Raw genomic sequence first — 19,940 nt, forward strand, 5'->3', positions numbered from 1 at the left:
TGACTAGCACATATGTGTGAGGGGAACCTTTACCTTTACCTTACCTTTTCCTGTTTGGTGTACGAATCTAGTTTTGTCACATTGGGGAAGAAGGTGCATTTGGAGAAAAAAATGTACTTGTCAGGGTTCCAAGTAATAATCCCATAGCAAACAAAACTCCGAGGCAGGTAGATTCCTCAAGGAGTATTTTATAGGATATGTCATATTGGCACAGTTCTGGTGAAAACCGACTCTGAAAGTTCCCGCGATTTTCACCTAATTAAAAGTAAAAGTTTTTCTCTTTCCCCAAACAATCAGCCACATGGTCCAATCAAGGTGATGTCCGGCTGCCCCGTAACGTCACTCCCTCTCTCAAACCAGGGATGAGAATGTCCTTGGTTCCCAGGAGGATGTATTTTATTTTGGCAAAACCCCAGCTATCTCTATTCCCCCTCTCCCAGGGGTGGGCTGCTGGGGGTTCACAGGGGTTCAGGAGAACCTCTAGCTAAGATTCTGTGCAGTTCGGAGAACCCCCAAATCCCACTCCTCACTGGCTCTGCCCACTCCGCCCCGCCCATTCCAGGAGTCGTTTTGGATGCAGGTAAGTGCAGGGCGCACACAGAGGCTTGGGGAGGACAAAAAACGGGCCTACTGGAAATTCGGGAAGGGCCTCTGGAGCCTGGGGAGGCCATTTTTGTCCTCCTGGAGGCTCGAGGAAAGCCTCCAGAGCCTGGGGAGGGCAAAAACGCCCCCCCCCCCGCCGTGGTGCATGACGCCCACTAGGCCATGCCCACTATGGCCACACCCACCCAGCAACCGGGCAGAGAACCCCTTGTTAAATTTTTTGAAGCCCACCCCTGCCCCCTCCCTATTCCTTAGCTCCAGTGTGGCAACACTGAAGCCTCAAAATGGCTTCGGTCAGGTCAACCTCAGGGTTGGCAGTACTAAAATTACTGCTGATGACACGAGCCAGTGTAGTGAGGCTGAATCGGGCTCAATATAATCCACGAATGGTCCCACCAATGCCCAAATTCTTCTATCAGCCTGTTATGAAATGTTGCACATAATTGGAACTGGAAAAACTAAACTTCCTGATTTAGATGGGTTGATTGTTTAGGGAGTAAGCAAGCTGTTTCCTGAATTTGTTCTTACGTTTTGGCTGGCTTAGAAGCAAATCTAAGGAGCTAAAACACTTTAAAGCAGCGCTTTTCAAACTTAAGAAGTCGGGACTTCAACTCAACCAACCAGCCTACTTTTTGCCGAAAATTGGCATTTTCTTCTGGTTTGTTGTTGTTGTTGTTGTTGAAAGCGAATTTAACGATCTCCACAAAAAAGTTTGTAAAATGAGATTGTGGGTCACCGTCATGAGTTACAACCATAATGGGCAGGTTCCATTACGGTCATAAACCAAGGATTATCTATATATCATTAAAATCTTAGAAGAGAATATTTGTACCTCAGGGTTGAATGGGTGTGTGTGTGTGTTCCTTGATGCTCTCTGAGCTTGGTGGTTTTCCTGCAAATGTTTAATTACCAAACTAGGTAACATCATCAGTGCTAGAAGGGAATGGGGTTTGTTCTCTGTTTACCCCAGTGAAGGAACTGACTCAGACACAACAATAAACAGCCTAATCAAGAAGGAATTACCAAGAAGAAAACAACACACCCCATCAAAACTGAAAGAACAAGCCACTAATATATAAAACAGAGCAAGCCCCATTTCCTTCTAGCACTGATGATGTTACCTAATTTGGTAATGAAGTGTCTGCAAGAAAACAGCCAGGCTCAGAAAGCACTGACTCCCATTGTCCTCCTTCTCCTCCTCCTCCCCTTTCTACTACACTCCACAAATCCTGTTCCCTTCTAGCACTTATGATGTTACTTACTTTGGTAATGAAATGTCTGCAAGAAAACAACCAAGCTCAGAGAGCACCAACTGTTCTCCTCCTCCTCCTCCTCCTCCTCCTCCTCCTCCTCCTCCTCCTCCTCCTCCTCCTCCTCCTCCTCCTCAACCCCACTCCCTTCTAACACTGATGATATTACCTAGTTCAGGGGGCCTGCAACCTTAAACACTCAAAGAGCCATTTGGACCCGTTTCCCATAGAAAAGAGCCGAGGTGGCGTAGTGGTTAGAGTGCAGTACTGCAGCTACTTCAGCTGACTGCTAGTTCAGCAGATCAGGGGATCAAATCTCACCGGCTCAAGGTTGACTCAGCCTTCCATCCTTCCGAGGTGGGTAAAATGAGGACCCAGATTGTTAGGGGGCAATATGCTATTTAGTATACTGTCTTTGGGGTGAGCCGCCCAGAGTCCTCGGAGAGTGGGCGGCATAGAAATATGACTAATAATAATAAAAAGAAAATACCGGGAGTCACAAAACCTGGGTGGGCATGGCCAAGTCAACGTCACTCACTTCCATCAGTCACATGACCCCCCCTTTAACCACGCCTACCCAGCCGGTCATTAGGGCAGAGAACCGGTTGTTAAAAAACACCAGGAACTACAAAACACTTTTGATCTCCCTCCCTTCTTCCCCCCCTCTCTGTATCTCTCTCTGTCTCTTTCTCTCCCCCTCTCTGTATCTCTCTCTGTCTCTTTCTCTCCCCCTCTCTGTCTTTGCCCCAGCTGCTTCTCCATCCCCTGTGATTGCCCTTACCTTCTCAGGCCAAGCAAAGAGTGACTGGAAGGGGAGGACGAGGGGTGGGGCCAGCCAGTGGCAGGATAACCTGACAGAGCCACAGCAAAGGTCCCAAAGAGCCACATGCGGCTCCAGAGCCGCAGGTTGCTGACCCCCGACCTAGTTGAATAATGAAACGTCTTCACGAAAACAACCATATTTAGAGAGCACCAGGGACCCCCCTGTCTTATTCCTATTTGCATAATTGAGGAGACCCAGTTTCCTTCACTTTTCCTTCCTCTTTTTCCTGATGCAAACAGTTGCAGTTCCCAAATTAAAAGAAGAACGAGAGTTCTTTCTTTTTTTTAAAAAAAATATAACTTTTCCTTTTCTCCTCGTTTGTCCTAGGAGATCAGGTAGAGTCCAGCACTGCCACATCCGTTCGTCTACAGATGGAGACAGCATAAAATATTACCTGACCAATAACCTCACCTTCGACAGCATTTCTGACCTGATCCAGCATTACAAAGAAGCTCATTTACGTTGCGCTGAGTTTGAGCTGCGTTTGACTGACGCCGTCCCGAACCCCAAACCTCACGAATCTAAGAAGTACGTGGAGCCAAGAGGAAATTCCAGGGCGGGGTGAAATGCTATTTTTAATAGCTCAAGCTTTCTGTGGGTCTTTGCTACGGTGGCTGATGGAGAATTTGATTTAAGGCAACAGGGGAAGTCAGCTGGACTGACCGCAGCGTTGAATTATGCCTTGACTATGCAGTTTAAACCTCAGGAGTCTGGAAAGAGATGCAAACTTTCTGGGAACCGGTAGCTCTAAGATAATCACTCGGCCAAGAGAAAACGGGGAGATGTTAAGTGAGCAGGATTCTCTTGCTTTACTTTTCTCTACTTTTAAAACCACGGGCTTCTTTTTTTTGCCGTTGATGGATTTAATCTCGGTGGCAGTTTATCCGGCTTAACTTTTTGTTGTTCCTTTCTTGGGTTGGCTTTTGTCTCTTGAGAAAATTTGGAGACATGGAGCTTGGTGGAGCCTCTTGGCATGGCCACGTGAGCTGGAAGCCACGGTCTTGTCCGCCTGTCTGTCTCTCTTGTATGTGTGCGGTGTCTGAGGGAGAGATATAACATTTCAACACACCCTGCTCCTCTTACTCAAAGGAAGGGATGGGTAATTGTCTGGCACTGAGGCACCCATTTCATCCTTTATATCAGTCCAAGCAGTGCCTGTTTGGAATGGAATGGTTTAGATCAGCGGTTACCAACTGGTGGTCCATGAGAAAATGTTGGTGATCCGCAGAAAAAATATTTGCATTTTTTATATTGCACTAGATACTGTTTATCTTTTTAAAAATTCATATTAGTTGTCCACGGGATTTACAATTATGAATTTAGTGGTCCCTGAGGTGTGAAAGGTTGGTGACCCCTGTGTTTAGATCACAGGTGTCAAACTGGTGGCCTGCAGGCCAGTTGCGTCATGCGCAGGCCACGCCCACCCCAGCCCCGCAAATGGGAAATACGTCATGAAACGTCACATGACGGCAACGTGACGCAGTGAGTTTGACACCTGTGGTTTAGATGGAGAAATGTTGTCTTAAGGCAGAGGATTACGGAATAACACAGAATAACAGGGTTGGAAGGGACTTTGGAGGTCTTCTGATCCAACCCCCAGGAGACTCTATACCATTCTGGACAAATGGCTGTCCAGTCTCTTCTTAAAACCTCCAGTGATTGATGGAGTATCCACAACTTCTGGAGGACTGGATTTAGACAGCAGGAAGGGAAAACCCCCACAGTATCAACATTCAAGAGTAACTTGTTGGTTGCAGAAAGAAGGAATTCTGTCCTCCTTTCACCCTCTGGTGTCTGAAACTACATGATATTAAGTTTTTTGAAACTGCAATCACCTTTTTTCCCTCTGTTAGTTGGTATTACAGCAACCTGAGTCGCGGAGAAGCAGAAGACATGCTGATGCGGATTCCAAGGGATGGAGCCTTCCTGATAAGGAAGAGAGATGAACTGGATTCCTATGCCATAACTTTCAGGTAAGATAAGACACATGGGATAATGATTACCGTGTTTCCCTGAAAATAAGACATCTCCTGATAATAAGCCCAATCAGGCTTTTGAGCGCATGTGCTAAAATAACCCCCTGAAAATAAGCCCACCCCGAAAATAAGCCCTCCCCAAAAATATTTAAACACATGTGCAGCCGGTCCCCGCCATTTCCTTTGGTTAGGGTTAGGGAGACAGAGCTGGAAATCAGGTAAGACGGCAAGAGGAGCCCCGTCTTGCTCCACGCACCCCAAAATAATAAGACCTCCCTGAAAATAAGGCCAAGCGCTTATTTCGGGGTTCAAAAAAATATATAAGACAGGGTCTTATTTTGGGGAAACATGGTAGATAAATTTTCGGAGGGGCCTTGTGATTGACTTCACAGAAAAAAAAATCAGACAATGAAGAATCTTGGGGTATCTGAAGCACTAATTCATTTATTACTGCATACGCTTTGAAAGAACCTTCTTGACTTTGTTAGATTAATCAGATGACAATAGTGTCATGTTTCATGGGTTCTTGAGTTTCATGGGTTCTTGGATGTTCTTTAATCAGCCCTCAAAGTTGAAGAGATGGGTAAGTCTCAGGTTAAGTTTAGCAGATTCTCTCTTCTTCTCTAAAAATGAAAGTAGCAATAGCACTTAGACTTATATACCGCTTCACAGTGCTTTACAGCACTCTCTATAAGCGGTTTACAGAGTCAGCCTATTGCTCCCCAACAATCTGGGTCCTCATTTTACCGATCTCGGAAGGATGGAAGGCTGAGTCAATCTTGAGCCGGTCAGGATCAAACTGCTGGCAGTCGGCAGAATCAGCCTGCAATACTGCATTCTAACCACTGCACCACGACAGCTCAAGTCCTTCTGTTTTCACCTAATTCAGTCCAAATCTGTTAAGATGGAACCTGAGAAACATGGCTTATTACCCATTATCCAGGTTGTCCCAACTGCCAGTAGGAAAAGAAGAAGGATGAACTCTATTATCTAGAGTGGTAGGAAAGGGTTTGGTGGCTGAGTGTACAGCCAGGAGACTGGCAACATTTTCGGACAAGCTAGAAGATCTTATAATGGTCTGTAGGAATGACCTTGGGGGACGGAGGAAGATTCTTATCCTAGACAATTGTCACACAAATGATGTCTCAGCCCACAGAAGGAAAAAGGACATCAGATGTCTCAGAAGGGACCGTCTGTAGTTTTCTGGAAAGTAAAGAGAAGGTCTTTCAAGGTTCTGTTAACGTAACCTTACAATAAGGATAGTATTGGTACTCAAGGTTGTGCTTCTTGTCTGGTCTACCTCAAAGGGTCAACAGATCCTCTAATACTCCCTTTGCAAATATTGCAGGCCTCTTCTCCTGCAGATGCCAGGAAATGGAGTCATCCATAAACAATAATCTCTGTTTGCAAAGGCTCAGCTAAACAGAAAGCCAGTTTGGTCTAGTGGTTAAGGCACCAGGCTAGAAAGCGGGAGACCGTGAGTTCTAGTCCTGCCTTAACCATGAAAGTCAGCTGGGCGAGCCAGTCCCTCCCTCCCTCCTTCCCTCCCTCCTCTCTGTCTGTCTCTTTGTCTGTCTGTCTGTCTGTCTCTCTCTCTCTCCACAACCCATCACACAGAATTGTTGTAGGGAAAATGGAAGGAGGAAGACGTGTTGGATCTCCTCTGCCTTGAGTTACTTGTAAAAATAATAAAGGGTGGGATATAAATTAAATAAATAAATAATCTGGAATTCTGAGGGCCGTTCCTGCTCACGGATTAGATTGTTTTTTAAAAAGGGCCATTCCTCGTTTCTTTTGCAGAGCGGAGGGGAAAGTGAAGCATTGTCGAATTAAGCAAGAGGGCCGTCTCTTTGTCTTGGGAACCTCTGCTTATTTTGAGAGTCTAGTGGAGCTGGTGAATTACTATGAGAAGCACCCCCTGTACAGGAAGATGAGGCTGCGATATCCGGTGACCGAGGAGCTTCTGGAGCGTTACAGCATGGTAGGTCCCTCTTTTTAAGGAGGGTGCTAAAAACCACTTACGGAAGCCTAGTATGGGACATACTGTAACGTTTAAGAACTGTTGGGCAAGAAGCAACGGAAGGAAAACCAATCAAGGAGACAGCCAACCTAGAACTAAGGAGAAGTTTCCTGACAGTTAGAACAATTAACCAGTGGAATGGTTACATCTTCAGAAGATGTAAGGGCTCCATCATGGAGGTTTTTAAGAAGAGATTGGACAACCATTGGTCTGAAATGGTATAGGTCCGTGATGGCGGATTTCTCCGGGCACGCGGAGCTGTCACCCGTTGCTCTCCCGGGTTCCGGTGCACCGGCCAGCTGGGTTTCATGCGCACCGGCAGGCCAGAAACAGGAAGAGCAGCTGCTTATTGCGCATGCACACTCCAGGAAGATGATCTTCCTGTTTCCAGAGTATGCATGTGCACCGGCCAGCTGGTATGGTTTCTGGCGTGCTTGCACGCACTAAGACCAGCAACAGGCACGCGTGCCAAAAGATGCAGAGAGGCAATCCTGGCGGTCGCTCCTAAGGGAGCAGAGCAAGGTAAACCAGGGCTTCCTTCCCTCCCTGCCCAGGCTTCTTGCACGGCCCTAGGCGGTCTGGACCAGCAGCCGGTGAGGGCGGGGTGGTGGTGGTGGTGGGCTGCCTGTACAGATGACCCCGTGGGCTGGTCTCCTCCCTGCTGGGAGCCTCCCTTCCCAGGCTGGTGGCAGCACTCTCGGCATTGCCATGCGCCCGCCAGGGAAGCTCCGAACGTGCGGCTTGCCTGGGCTCCTTCCTGTTGGGAGCCACTGTTCCCTGGCTGATGACTGCCGAGCAAGTGGGGACGGGGACTGGCTGCACCCACCGCCACCTAAGCGGAAAGCCCAAAGAGGGGCATCCCGGATGCGCGTGCTGCCCTGGGCTTATTTTCGGGTGGAGGGCTATATTTACACCCACTCCAAAAATCAGGCTTGGCCTTATTTTTAGGACACGTCGTATTTTCGGGGAAACACGGTAAGGCAGAAATCCCTTAAAGCTGACATAAACACACAGCATTCTTTAGTTGCAATCCATCACTTTAGAACAGTCCTTAAAATCATGTATTCGCTCACCTGGAGAGCACAAGATTGAAAAGTGGAGATTTCAATCCAGCCAACCTCAGACTGTGATTAAGAGACTCAAATCATTTTATATCCCAAGCAGATAAAAAATAAGCCACAGCCAAATCTTTTCTGGCTGCATGAGAAAATAAATGTGTGAGAATGATTGAGTGATTCTACCTTGGACTGTTAAAATTCTCTGTGTTGCATACCACCGTGGCTGCCATCAAACACCACAACCAGGACCCACAATCACATTATGGCTCAGCTTAAGGTGGCAACCTAGACAACATGGCTCTAAAAATAAAGTCAGGTACTTTTTTTGAGCCGAAGACCAAGAAGAAAAGAGACCTAGGTCGTAAACACAATACAATTATCAGTCATTATGAAAGTTTCCCTTTTCTAACTAGCTCAAATATCGAAAAAGATCCCCGAAATTTTTTTGCTAAAGTAACGCTGGACTTTTTGGGGTCAGGGGAATCTCAAAAGTGACAAAGGACAAAGGGAAAATCCGGTAGATTTTCCGGTATTCAATAGCTGTATGTTAATGTAGGCAAGGTAACATGCTGAAGACTCAAGATTGTTGATGGTAATTCATTTTATTTTGACTTTCAATTTAGGAGAAAGATCCTAGCTCTTTGTATGAAGTCAAGATGTACGTAGAGCCCACCGAAATAACACCTTCTGTGGTGAGTGACACTCATCTTGATCGTAGCAAAAAGAATGGGGTGCTAATTACGCTTCATCTGTCATTTTTTCCATTCAAACGTCAACACAATTCATACCATTTCTCAAAATTCACCTGATTTGTGGACAGGGATGGGATTCAAAAATTCTAGCAACCGGTTCTCTGCCCAGTTGCTAGGTGGGCATGGCCATGGTGGGCGTGGCCATCTCGGCCTCCTGCACCACGGGGGGGGGGGGCAGCATTTTCGGCCTCCCCAAGCTCCGGAGGCTTTCCTCGAGCTTCCAGGAGGTTGAAAATGGCCTTCCCCCTGCTCCGGAGGCCCTCTGGAGGCCGGAAACAGGCCTGTTTCCAGACTTCCGGAACTTCAGGGAGGTCCATTTTTCGCCCTCCCAGAGCCTCCACGTGGGCACTGCACTTACCTGGCATCCAAAATGGGCCATGTGTAGACTCCTGGGAGGGGTGGGGCAGGGTGGCTGGGACCATCCAGTTCTTAGCATCCGATTCACCCGAACCGGCTGTATCCCATTCCTGCTTGTGGATCTGAAATGTTTTTCCATTGCTTCTTTCTTTGAAGCCCCAGAGAACGGTTAAAGCCTTGTACGACTATCAAGCTAAAAGGGATGATGAACTGACATTCTGTCGCGGAGCCTTAATTCATAATGTCTCCAAAGAAAGTGGTGGCTGGTAAGTTTTAGATTAATAATAATAATAATAATAATAATAATAATAATAATAATAATAATAATAATAATAATAATAATAATAATAATTTTATTTCTATACCGCCCTTCTCCCGAAGGACTCAGGGCGGTGTACAGCCAATTTAAAAACACAGGACACAACAATGATTAAAAATTAAAATAATTAAATAGATTTGGCCGATTTAAAACCCCAAAAATTTAAAATACCCCAATTTAAAATTATGTTGATAGCCCTGCCTGGCGGAACAACAGGGTCTTCAGAGCGCAGCGAAACACCCGGAGGTCGGAGATCTTACGTATTTCCAGGGGCAGTTCATTCCACAGGGCTGGGGCTCCCACAGAGAAGGCCCTCCCCCTGGGTGTCGCCAGCTGACATAACTTGGCTGATGGCACCCTGAGGAGACTCTCTCTGTGGGAACGGACTGGCCGGTGGGAGGCTATTGGTGGCAGAAGACGGTCTCGAAGGTCCCCGGGTCCTATGCCAAATATTATTATTCTTATTCTTTTTGTACCTTTGTTGAATGTCTGTGGAGATTCTCAGTCATCCAGGTCATGTTTATCTCAAAGGTGCTTTTTCAAAAGGCAACTGGACTTCCTTTCTTTTTCCTTGAAGCCCTTTCGCTTCTCATCCAAGAAGCTTTTCCAGTTTCATTTCTTCAGGCAATAGTATGTACAACAGTTGTAGCAACCCAGGGTCATAGGATTGTCATTTGTGAACCTTCCCAGTTGTCTTCTGACAACCAAAGTCAAACACCAATCCTGGGTTTGCTTAAGGACCTCATGATTCACTTAATAACTGCAGTGATTTTCTTAGCAACCACAGCAAAAAAAAGTGATCAAATCAAGTGTGTCTCACTTAATGACCACCTTGCTTAGCTTAGCAGTGGAAACTTTGGTTCCAGTTGTGGTCATAAATTGAGGACTACCTGTAAGCTGCTTTCCAATGATAGATTTTTTTTATCGTCTGTTGTTTCTTTCAAGTGGAAAATTGACATGCATGAACCAAAGCTTTAAAATGATGATTAGGTGGTACAGAACGCTTTTATCAGAGTTGTAACATAGCTAACCTGATTCGTTCAGTTTTGAGGAGGCTTGGCACAGAGATAGTTTTGTGACGTGTTGGGTGAAGAATCACCTTCCTTTGTTCCTTTCCCTCTTCATTGTTTCTCTCTGCCAGCCCACTCAATGTAGTGTAATCCAAAATTACATAAGCTTCTGGTTTTCACAGATTTCAAAGTAGCAAAGGAACAGGCTAAAATCAACGTAGGTGGCACCATTTAAAATCGGTTACATAGGAGCTGAAATGATGCATAATTGATGGGGACAGCCCATAAGTGCTACTCGGTTAAACGCAACCCCTTTGAAATTGTGTTTTTCTGATTAATTACCTTCTCCAGAAATTTTTCATGCTTGATTTATTGTGATTACATTGCACATCTCATCTCGGCTTGGAAGCAGGCGTTATGTTTTGGAGGCTGCATAGATTATTTTATGATTAGATGTGATTTATTTATTTTATTTATTTATTAGTCATATTTCTATGCCGCCCACTCTCCGAGGACTCTGGGCGGCTTACACCAAAGACAGTATACTAAATAGCATGTTGCCCCCCAACAATCTGGGTCCTCATTTTACCCACCTCGGAAGGATGGAAGGCTGAGTCAACCTTGAGCCGGTGAGATTTGATCCGCTCATCTGCTGAACTAGCAATCAGCTGAAGTAGCTGCAGTACTGCACTCTAACCACTGCGCCACTTCGGCATCCTTCGGGGCTTTTCCTAGGTGGGCAGTTTTAAAAGATTTAAATTTAATAAGCAATTGATGAGAAGAGAGGAGGGGAGAGGAAGAGGAAGAGAAGAGGAGAAGAGGAGAGGAGAGGAGAGGAGAAGAAAAGAGAAGAGAAGAGAAGAGAAGAGAAGAGAAGAGAAGAGAAGAGAAGAGAAGAGAAGAGAAGAGAAGAGAAGAGAAGAGAAGAGAAGAGAAGAGAAGAGAAGAGAAGAGATCTGGAAGGGACCTTGGAGGTCTTCTAGTCCAGGGGACTCCAACCTTGGCAACTTTAAGTCTTGTGGACTTCAACTCCCAGAATTGCTTGGCTTGCTGGCTGAGGAACTCTGGGAGTTGAAGTCCACAAGTCTTAAAGTTGCCAAGGTTGGAGACCCCTGTTCTAGTCCAGCCCCCTGCTCAAGCAGGAGAACCTATATACCCGTGATGGCGAACCTATGGCACACGTGCCACAGGTGGCACGCGGAGCCATATCGGTGGGCACGCGAGCTCCGATCTGGCGCGCATGCAGGCGCCGGCCAGCTGATTTTCGGGCCTTCTGGGCCCACCGGAAGTAGGGAAACAGACTGTTTCCTGCCTCTGGAGGGCATCCGGGAGGGTGGGGAAGGCTGTTTTTGCCCTCCTCAGGCTCCTAGAAAGCCTCTGGAGCCTGGGGAGGGCGAAAAATGGGCCCACCGTGCCATCGCGTGCCAAAGCGGAGGGTTCGCGCACGCATGCACGGGGGTGGGGCGCATAGAATTATGGGTGTGGGCACGCATGCACGTGACACCCCCCTCCCCCCTTTTGGCATGCGATGGCAAAAAGGTTAGCCATCACTGCTATATACCATCTCAGATAAGTGACTGTCTCTAGAATCTTCTTAAAAACATCCAGTGATGGATCACCCATATTTTCTGATGGCCAGCTATTCCACTGGTTAATTGTCCTCACTGTTAGGAAGTTTCTCCTTAATTCCAGGTTGCTTCTCTCCTTGATCAGTTTCCATCCATTGTTTCTTGTCCTGCCCTCTGGTGCTTGGAAGAATAATTTGACCCCCCCACCCTCTTCTTTGTGGCAGCCCCTCAAATACTGGAATACTGCTGTCATTTGATTGATAATTTGCACATTGTTACTTTTATTATTCAAATCCCATCCCTTAGTTCTTTCTCCTTGTTACTAGGTGGAAAGGTGATTATGGATGTAAGGTCCAGCATTACTTTCCATCCAATTACGTTGAAGACATGTCAGCTGAGAGCATGGAAGAGCTTGAAAATCAGGTAGGGAAAATGTTTGTTATGATCTACATGTTAAATGTATTCCTGAAGTTCTTCAAATCCATTAAAAAGATTTATCAGGACACGGATCTGGATTCTACCTGTAAAATTACTTCCAAAACTATGCTCCACATGTGAACAAAATAAGGCATCTGTCTTATGTTTCTTAATGCTTTTCTATGTGAAAATAATCTTTCTGTGCCTCTCTATGCTTGGATACCGTTTATTAAATATGAATATTGACATGTAAAGTTTGTTATGCCAAAACCAGGGAATAATATCCATTCATAGAACTGGAGAAGCAACAAATACTTTTGCTGTTTAAAAACCTGCAAAACCTTAACACCAATCAATTTTGAGTAACTAAAAAGTTATAGCTGTAGCACTTTGATTATATAACTATATCATATAATCAGAATCACTAGAATTAAATAATTACAGGTTGGTGAATAAGGTGGGCAGTAAAGAGATTTCTTTGTTCTGCTTTGCTAATGTTATCCTGTAACAGAAAAACTATAAATATTAGGAACTGATTTAATATTGAGCTGTTTGCTATGTGGTCCCTCTCCTATTACAACTGTCTAGCTAACAGAAATTTTTTTTACTAATTTTTCTCCAAAGCTTTAGTTAACATTATAATTTCTCAGTGATTAAATTTCATGGTGAGAATTTATTGTTCTAAAACGTTGCTTTTGGAATTTAAAGGGATGCAGATGGGAATCAGGTTTGTTTATTGTACTCCTACTTCTGAAGATGGGGGGGGAAACCCTTTATAATGAAATACAAATATTTTCTTTCCAGATCTTTGAGGACAATCCTTTAGGGTCACTATGTCGGGGCATTCTGGATCTCAATTTATATACAGTGGGTATGTAGATGCTGGGCTCCAATATTTTTGGCTGCTTAAATTAGAATTAATGTAGATGCCATGGAGGAAAAAAATGTAGTTCTAACAGAACACCGTAGGATCTTCCTCCTCTTCGTCCTCCTCCTCTTCTTCCTCTTCCTTCTCCTCTTCCTCCTCCTCCTCCTCTCCTCCTTCTCCTCCTCTTCCTCTTCGTCCTCCTCCCTCCTCCTCCTCTTCCTCCCCCTCCTCTTCCTCCTCCTCCTTCTCCTCCTCTTCCTCCTCCTCCTTCTCCTCCTCTTCTTCCTCCTCCTCTTCCTCCTCCTCCTCTTCTTCCTCCTCCTCTTCCTCCTCCTCCTCCTCTTTGTCCTCCTCCTCTTTTTCTTCCTCCTCCTCCTCTTCCTCCTCCTCCTCTTCTTCCTCCTCCTCCTTCTTCTCCTCTTCCTCCTCCTCCTCCTCCTCTTCTTCCTCCTCCTCTTCCTCCTCCTCCTCCTCTTCTTCCTCCTCCTCCTCCTCTTCTTCTTCCTCCTCCTCTTCGTCCTCCTCTTCCTCCCCCTCCTCTTTCTCCTCCTCCTCCTCCTCCTCCTCCTCTTCTTCTTCCTCCTCCTCCTCTTCTTCTTCCTCTTCCTCCTCCTCTTCTTCTTCCTTCTCCTCTTCCTCCTGCTCCTCTTCTTCCTCCTCCTCTTTCTCCTCCTCCTCCTCCTCTTCTTCTTCCTCCTCCTTTTCTTCGTCCTCCTCCTCTTCCTCTTCGTCCTCCTCCTCCTCCTGTAAGTCCTTCATAAGGGCATTACCATTTTCTAACTAGCTTATGAAAGAGAGATCCAATCCAGAACCAAAGAGAAATGTCTAATCAGTGGAATGACTTACCTCCCAGAAGTTGTGGGTTTTCCATCACTGGAGGTTTTTAACAGGAGCTTGGACACCTATTTGTCCGGCATAATATAGGGTTTCCTGCTCGAGCAGGTGGTTGGACTAGAAGTCCTTCAAGAGTCCCTCCCAACTCTCTTATTCTGTATTCTCTATATTCCACCTCTGCACAGATCTTTGATCTGTTTACCTCAATAGTATAGCTTTTCCTTACTGCGTTTGCAGTTCCAGAGGGTGAATACTGCTTCCAAGGTAATAAATGTCCTCCCCATGAAGAAACTTTTGAAGGCACGATAGACAAGATACAGTTGGCCTTTCAGGGCCTAATAAAGCAGGCCCCAGAGCAGTAGTTGGTTCCTCCTGGTTCCGCCCGGTTCCGCCGAGCCAGTAGCGGTGACGATATGACGTCACCAAACCGGTTCTGCCCCCCCTGCCGCCCCGCGTTATTCTTACCTTTTATTTGGCCCCACCCCCAATCTATTGCTGCCTCCTGAGCTGATTGGCTAGAAGGAAAAAAACTGTTTAAACTCTTGTCGTGGGGCTTCATAGGGCCGCCCTACAGCTGATCAGTGTTAAAAGGCAGTGTGGTGGTAGACCGGTGCCTCCAAAAACAAATGAGTAGACCGATGCCTCCAAAAACAAATGAGTAGACCGGTCCCTCCAAAAACAATGAGTAGACTGGTGCCTCCAAAAATAAATGAGTAGACAGGTGCCTCCAAAAACAAATGAGTAGACTGGTGCCTCCAAAAACAAATGAGTAGACCGGTGCCTCCAAAAACAATGAGTAGACCGGTGCCTCCAAAAACAAATGAGTAGACTGGTGCCTCCAAAAATAAATGAGTAGACCGGTGCCTCCAAAAACAAATGAGTAGACCGGTGCCTCCAAAAACAAATGAGTAGACCGGTGCCTCCAAAAACAATGAGTAAACCGATGCCTCCAAAAACAAATGAGTAGACTGGTGCCTCCAAAAATAAATGAGTAGACTGGTGCCTCCAAAAACAAATGGGTAAACTGGTGCCTCCCAAAACAAATGAGTAGACCGGTGCCTCCAAAAACAATGAGTAGACCGATGCCTCCAAAAACAAATGAGTAGACCGGTGCCTCCAAAAATAAATGAGTAGACTGGTGCCTCCAAAAACAAATGGGTAGACCGGTGCCTCCAAAAATAAATGAGTAGACTGGTGCCTCCAAAAACAAATGAGTAGACCGATGCCTCCAAAAATAAATGAGTAGACCGATGCCTCCAAAAATAAATGAGTAGACCGATGCCTCCAAAAATAAATGAGTAGACCGATGCCTCCAAAAACAAATGGGTAGACCGGTGCCTCCAAAAACAAATGGGTAGACTGGTGCCTCCAAAAACAAATGAGTAGACTGGTGCCTCCAAAAACAAATGAGTAGACTGGTGCCTCCAAAAATAAATGAGTAGACTGGTGCCTCCAAAAACAAATGGGTAGACTGGTGCCTCCAAAAATAAATGAGTAGACCGATGCCTCCAAAAATAAATGAGTAGACCGATGCCTCCAAAAACAAATGAGTAGACCGGTGCCTCCAAAAACAAATGGGTAGACTGGTGCCTCCAAAAATAAATGAGTAGACTGGTGCCTCCAAAAATAAATGAGTAGACCGGTGCCTCCAAAAACAAATGAGTAGACAGGTGCCTCCAAAAACAAATGAGTAGAACACTTTGGCTAAAGGAATGTGGAGTAAATGCCTCATTTTTTCTCATTTCCAACAGTGAAAATGCCTCAAGGAAACCACGGGAAGAGTTTTGTCTTTGTCCTGGAGCCCAAGAACCTTGAAGACCCTTCCGTTGAGTTCGCCACTGATAAAGTAGAAGAGTGGTTTGAGTGGTTTCAGAGCATCAGAGAAATCACCTGGAGAACTGTTGAAGAGGTAGGAGCCCCGGCCCCCACCCTAAGCACTGCTCAGCCATTCAGTTTAGTCTTCGAGCTTTGTTAGTTTTTATTTGTACATTAAAAAAAAAACCAACCCAGTAAAATTATTGCTCAAGTGTTTAGTCTTTCAGCAGGGGTTGAAAAGAGCAGTTTTCCAACCAGTTACGCCGGTAACCAAAAGGCTGAGTAGAGATTCCCCTTTGCAGAATATTTTCCTTAAAAGTAATCCTCGACTTGTGACCACAATTGGGTCGTACATTTCTGTTGCTAATGTATATTGTATAATGTATATTGATATACATTGCATGTGTAATACTGTAACAATTCTCTTCTTATTTCTATCTTTCACTAATCTACTTTTATTTCTAACTTTCGTATTTATTCTCTAGCCATTGGTAAAATAGTTCATTACATTATACTTATAATATTATAATATATATATATTATAATATACTATATATATATGCAAAAAATGATAAAATCTCTGGTGTTTTCCCATGTCATTATAAATAAGTTGGTTAAAATATTTAAAATCCTGGTTAAAATAGCTTCTACATGAAACAGAGCCTGAAGATGACAGGGTTGTGAGCCTGTCGAAATGTTGCTTTAAGAAAAACTTTTAAAGTCACTGGTAGGATTTTAGTTGAGGTTTTAAAGGACCTTGCAGAGTGCTCTGTAAGGATTTTTAGAAGATTTTAAGCTGGAATTTTAACCAGGATTTTAAATATTTTAACCAACTTATTTATAATGACGCGGGAAAACACCCGAGATTTAATTTTTTGCATATGCACACCCGCGAAAACTTAAGAAGACACACACACACACACACACACATATATAATATACATTATAATATTCAGTTTGTTCCTTCTCTTTAATTGCAAGAGTTAACCTATTCATTTCTGCACATTCTAATATTTGCCTAATCACATTCTCATCTGTAAGGATCTCTTCACTTTTCCAGTTTTATGCAAATACAATCCTAGCTGCAGTTATTACATGGATAATCAAATATGCATTCTCTTTACCATAAGATTTCTTTTCTTGTTGGGTAACTGCCATGATCTAATGTATAACCTCTAAACTTTGCTTGTTTTATTACATTTTAAAACAGAAAACTTTAAAAGGATACTTGGAGAAGAAGCAGTTAATTGCCATGGAGTTATCTGACTTGGTGATCTATTGCATACCAATGAGCAAAACCAAAGACAATCTCGGTAAACCATTTTTAACCGAACGGTTGGCTTGCTAAATCCAAAAGAATATTTGTTGTTTTTTAGAGAGGAGAGGTGCATCTTCAAATCAAGCTGTTTGATAGTTGCATGTTTTCCAATATTGCAAACCTGGGAGATCTGCAACATAAGAGTTTTGGAAAGGGCCTTCTAACTATGATGTCTAAACATCGATGGCACAGTTTCTTTCTTTTTGAAGTGAGATACAGATGGAAATTGCTGCATAAGCCATTGGAAGTCCTCTCACTGTCTCGTTTCCGCCTCCATGTATGATGTGATCTATTTTGCAAACTTCTGCCACCAGCATATTAATTTTACAATTTAATTTCAATTTAACCGAAGGCAGCAAACCTATCTAATTCACCTTCCCTCTCCTACAACAACTTTGGGGTGAAGGCCTAGTCTAAAGTCACCCATCTGGTTTTCATGCCTAAAGTGGGACTAGAACTCACAGTCTCCTGTTGATTGGCCCAAAGTCACCCACCTGGCTTTCATGCCTAAAATGGGACTAGAACTCACATCTCTTGGTCACCAACCTGGCTTTCATGCCTAAAATGGGACTAGAACTCACAATCTCCTGATGATTGGCCCAAAGTCTCTCACCTGGCTTTCATGTCTAAAATAGGACTAGAACTCACAGTCTCCTGGTGATTGGCCCAAAGTCTCTCACCTGGCTTTCATGTCTAAAATAGGACTAGAACTCACAGTCTCCTGGTGATTGGCCCAAAGTCTCTCACCTGGCTTTCATGCCTAAAATGGGACTAGAACTCACAGTCTCCTGGTGATTGGCCCAAAGTCTCTCACCTGGCTTTCATGTCTAAAATAGGACTAGAACTCACATCTCTTGGTCACCAACCTGGCTTTCATGCCTAAAATGGGACTAGAACTCACAATCTCCTGATGATTGGCCCAAAGTCTCTCACCTGGCTTTCATGTCTAAAATAGGACTAGAACTCACAGTCTCCTGGTGATTGGCCCAAAGTCTCTCACCTGGCTTTCATGTCTAAAATAGGACTAGAACTCACAGTCTCCTGGTCACCCACCTACCTTTCATGCCTGAAGTAGGACTAGAACTCACAGTCTCCTGGTGATTGGCCCACCCACCTAGCTTTCATGGCTAAAATGGGACTAGAACTCACAGTCTCCTGGTGATTGGCCCAAAGTCACCCACCTAGCTTTCATGGCTAAAGTAGCATTACTACTTCCGATCCTGGTGCTTTAACCATTAGGACAAACTGACTCTCTTATTGCAACTCTGCAGTAAGCTGTGTTACTATATATTTATGAAATCGCTTCTTCCTGCACCTTCTTTTTTGTAGATAATCCCGATTTCAAAGAAATTCGCTCTTTTGTGGAAACCAAAGCAGAAAGCATTGTCAAGCAGAAACCGTTTGACCTCCTGAAGTACAATCAGAAGGGACTGACTCGAATTTATCCCAAAGGGCAGAGAGTGGATTCCTCAAATTATGATCCTTTTCGCTTCTGGTTTTGTGGAGTGCAGATGGTGGCTCTTAATTTCCAGACACCAGGTAAAACAAAAAAGAAAAAGTTCTCGTTCTCTTCACAACCAGCTGAAATAATACATGTAAATGTTGAGAAAGAGAGAGGGAGGGAGGGAGAGAGAGAGAGAGAGAAAGAAAGGAAAAAAATGACTAATATCTGGTCGTCACAATTCATGGCATCTTCAGAATCACATGATCAACATTCGGGCAGTTGGGCATGTATTTACGAGAGTTGTATCGTCCTGGGGTCATGTGATTGCCACTTGCGACCTTCCAAGCTGGCTTTCAACAAGCAAATTCAATGATTCACCTAATAATCGCAGTGATTTGCTTCAAGAGCAAAAAAGATCCTAAAATCAAGCGCTACATTTATAATAGCATAGCATAACATAGCATAGCATAGCATAGCAGGAAGGGACCTTGGAGGTCTTCTAGTCCAACCCCCTGCTTAGGCAGGAAACCCTACACCACTTCAGACAAATGGTTATCCAATCTCTTCTTAAAAGCTTCCAGTGTTGGAGCATTCACAACTTCTGGAGGCAAGTTGTTCCACTGATTCATTGTTCTCACTGTCAGGCAATTTCTCCTTAGTTCTAAGTTGCTTCTCTCCTTGATTAGTTTCCACCCATTGCTTCTTGTCCTGCTATTCTCCAAAGCATAGCTTGACTCCCTCTTCTTTGTGTCAACCCCTGATATATTGGAACACTGCTATCGTGTCTCCCCTGGTCCTTCTCTTCATCAAACTAGACACACCCAATTCCAGCAACCGTTCTTCATATGTTTTAACTGATTTGACCACCGCGTCATTTGAGATTGAAGCTCCAGTCCTCTTCGTTGTCATACGTTGAGGGCTAGCTGCCTATTATAGTTCTTTCATTTCCATTGAGAAGGACGATGGGCGCATCTTCTCAGGAAAAGTACCTCATAGTTCAATTGTTCCACATTGCTCATTTTCATCCTAGGATGGTGTAGAAAAAGCTCCAGCCCCTTTATTATTTAGGAGATTTTGCTTTTCGCCAGTGGCCAGTTTTAAGTTTCTGGGTGTTAATCATAAAAGAGGACCTGATTTGGGTGCGCTCACATTGCAGCATTGGTCAAAAGGGCCCAGCAGAGATTATACTACCTGAGACTTCTCAGGAAACAACAACTGAATGAAAAACTGCTGGTGACCTTCTACCGCTGCGCCATAGAGAGTATTTTAACTTATTGCATCTGTGTATGGTTTGCCAATTGCACAGTGGCAGATAGGACAGAGCTCCGGAGGGTTAACGTCATTGCCCTGAGGATCATTAGTTGCCCTCTCCCCTCTTTGGAAGAGCTTTATAGCTCCCGCTGCCTTAAGAAAGTTCAAAACATTCTTAAAAATCCATCTTATCCTAGGCACCCTTTTTTTTTTTGAACTATTACCATCTGGCAGACGGTACAGAGCAATAAAACCAA

At 44.6% G+C, this 19,940-nt stretch overlaps 1 protein-coding gene across 2 annotated transcripts in view; it reads left to right on the top strand.

The window, feature by feature from the left end:
- Positions 1–19,940, top strand: part of PLCG2 (phospholipase C gamma 2) — a 106,312-nt gene that overhangs the window by 67,237 nt on the left and 19,135 nt on the right. For both annotated transcript variants that reach the window (XM_060681579.2, XM_060681580.2), the window contains exons 18-27: positions 3,004–3,204; positions 4,530–4,649; positions 6,453–6,633; positions 8,354–8,422; positions 8,996–9,105; positions 12,063–12,159; positions 12,958–13,024; positions 15,607–15,764; positions 16,881–16,983; positions 18,318–18,527. In XM_060681579.2, the coding sequence (XP_060537562.1) occupies positions 3,004–3,204; positions 4,530–4,649; positions 6,453–6,633; positions 8,354–8,422; positions 8,996–9,105; positions 12,063–12,159; positions 12,958–13,024; positions 15,607–15,764; positions 16,881–16,983; positions 18,318–18,527 (1,316 nt within the window). The remainder of the gene's footprint in view (positions 1–3,003; positions 3,205–4,529; positions 4,650–6,452; positions 6,634–8,353; positions 8,423–8,995; positions 9,106–12,062; positions 12,160–12,957; positions 13,025–15,606; positions 15,765–16,880; positions 16,984–18,317; positions 18,528–19,940) is intronic.

This window comes from Pantherophis guttatus, chromosome 11 (genome assembly GCF_059756535.1).
Source record: "Pantherophis guttatus breed Tessera chromosome 11, ASM5975653v1, whole genome shotgun sequence".
NCBI lineage: Eukaryota > Metazoa > Chordata > Lepidosauria > Squamata > Colubridae > Pantherophis > Pantherophis guttatus.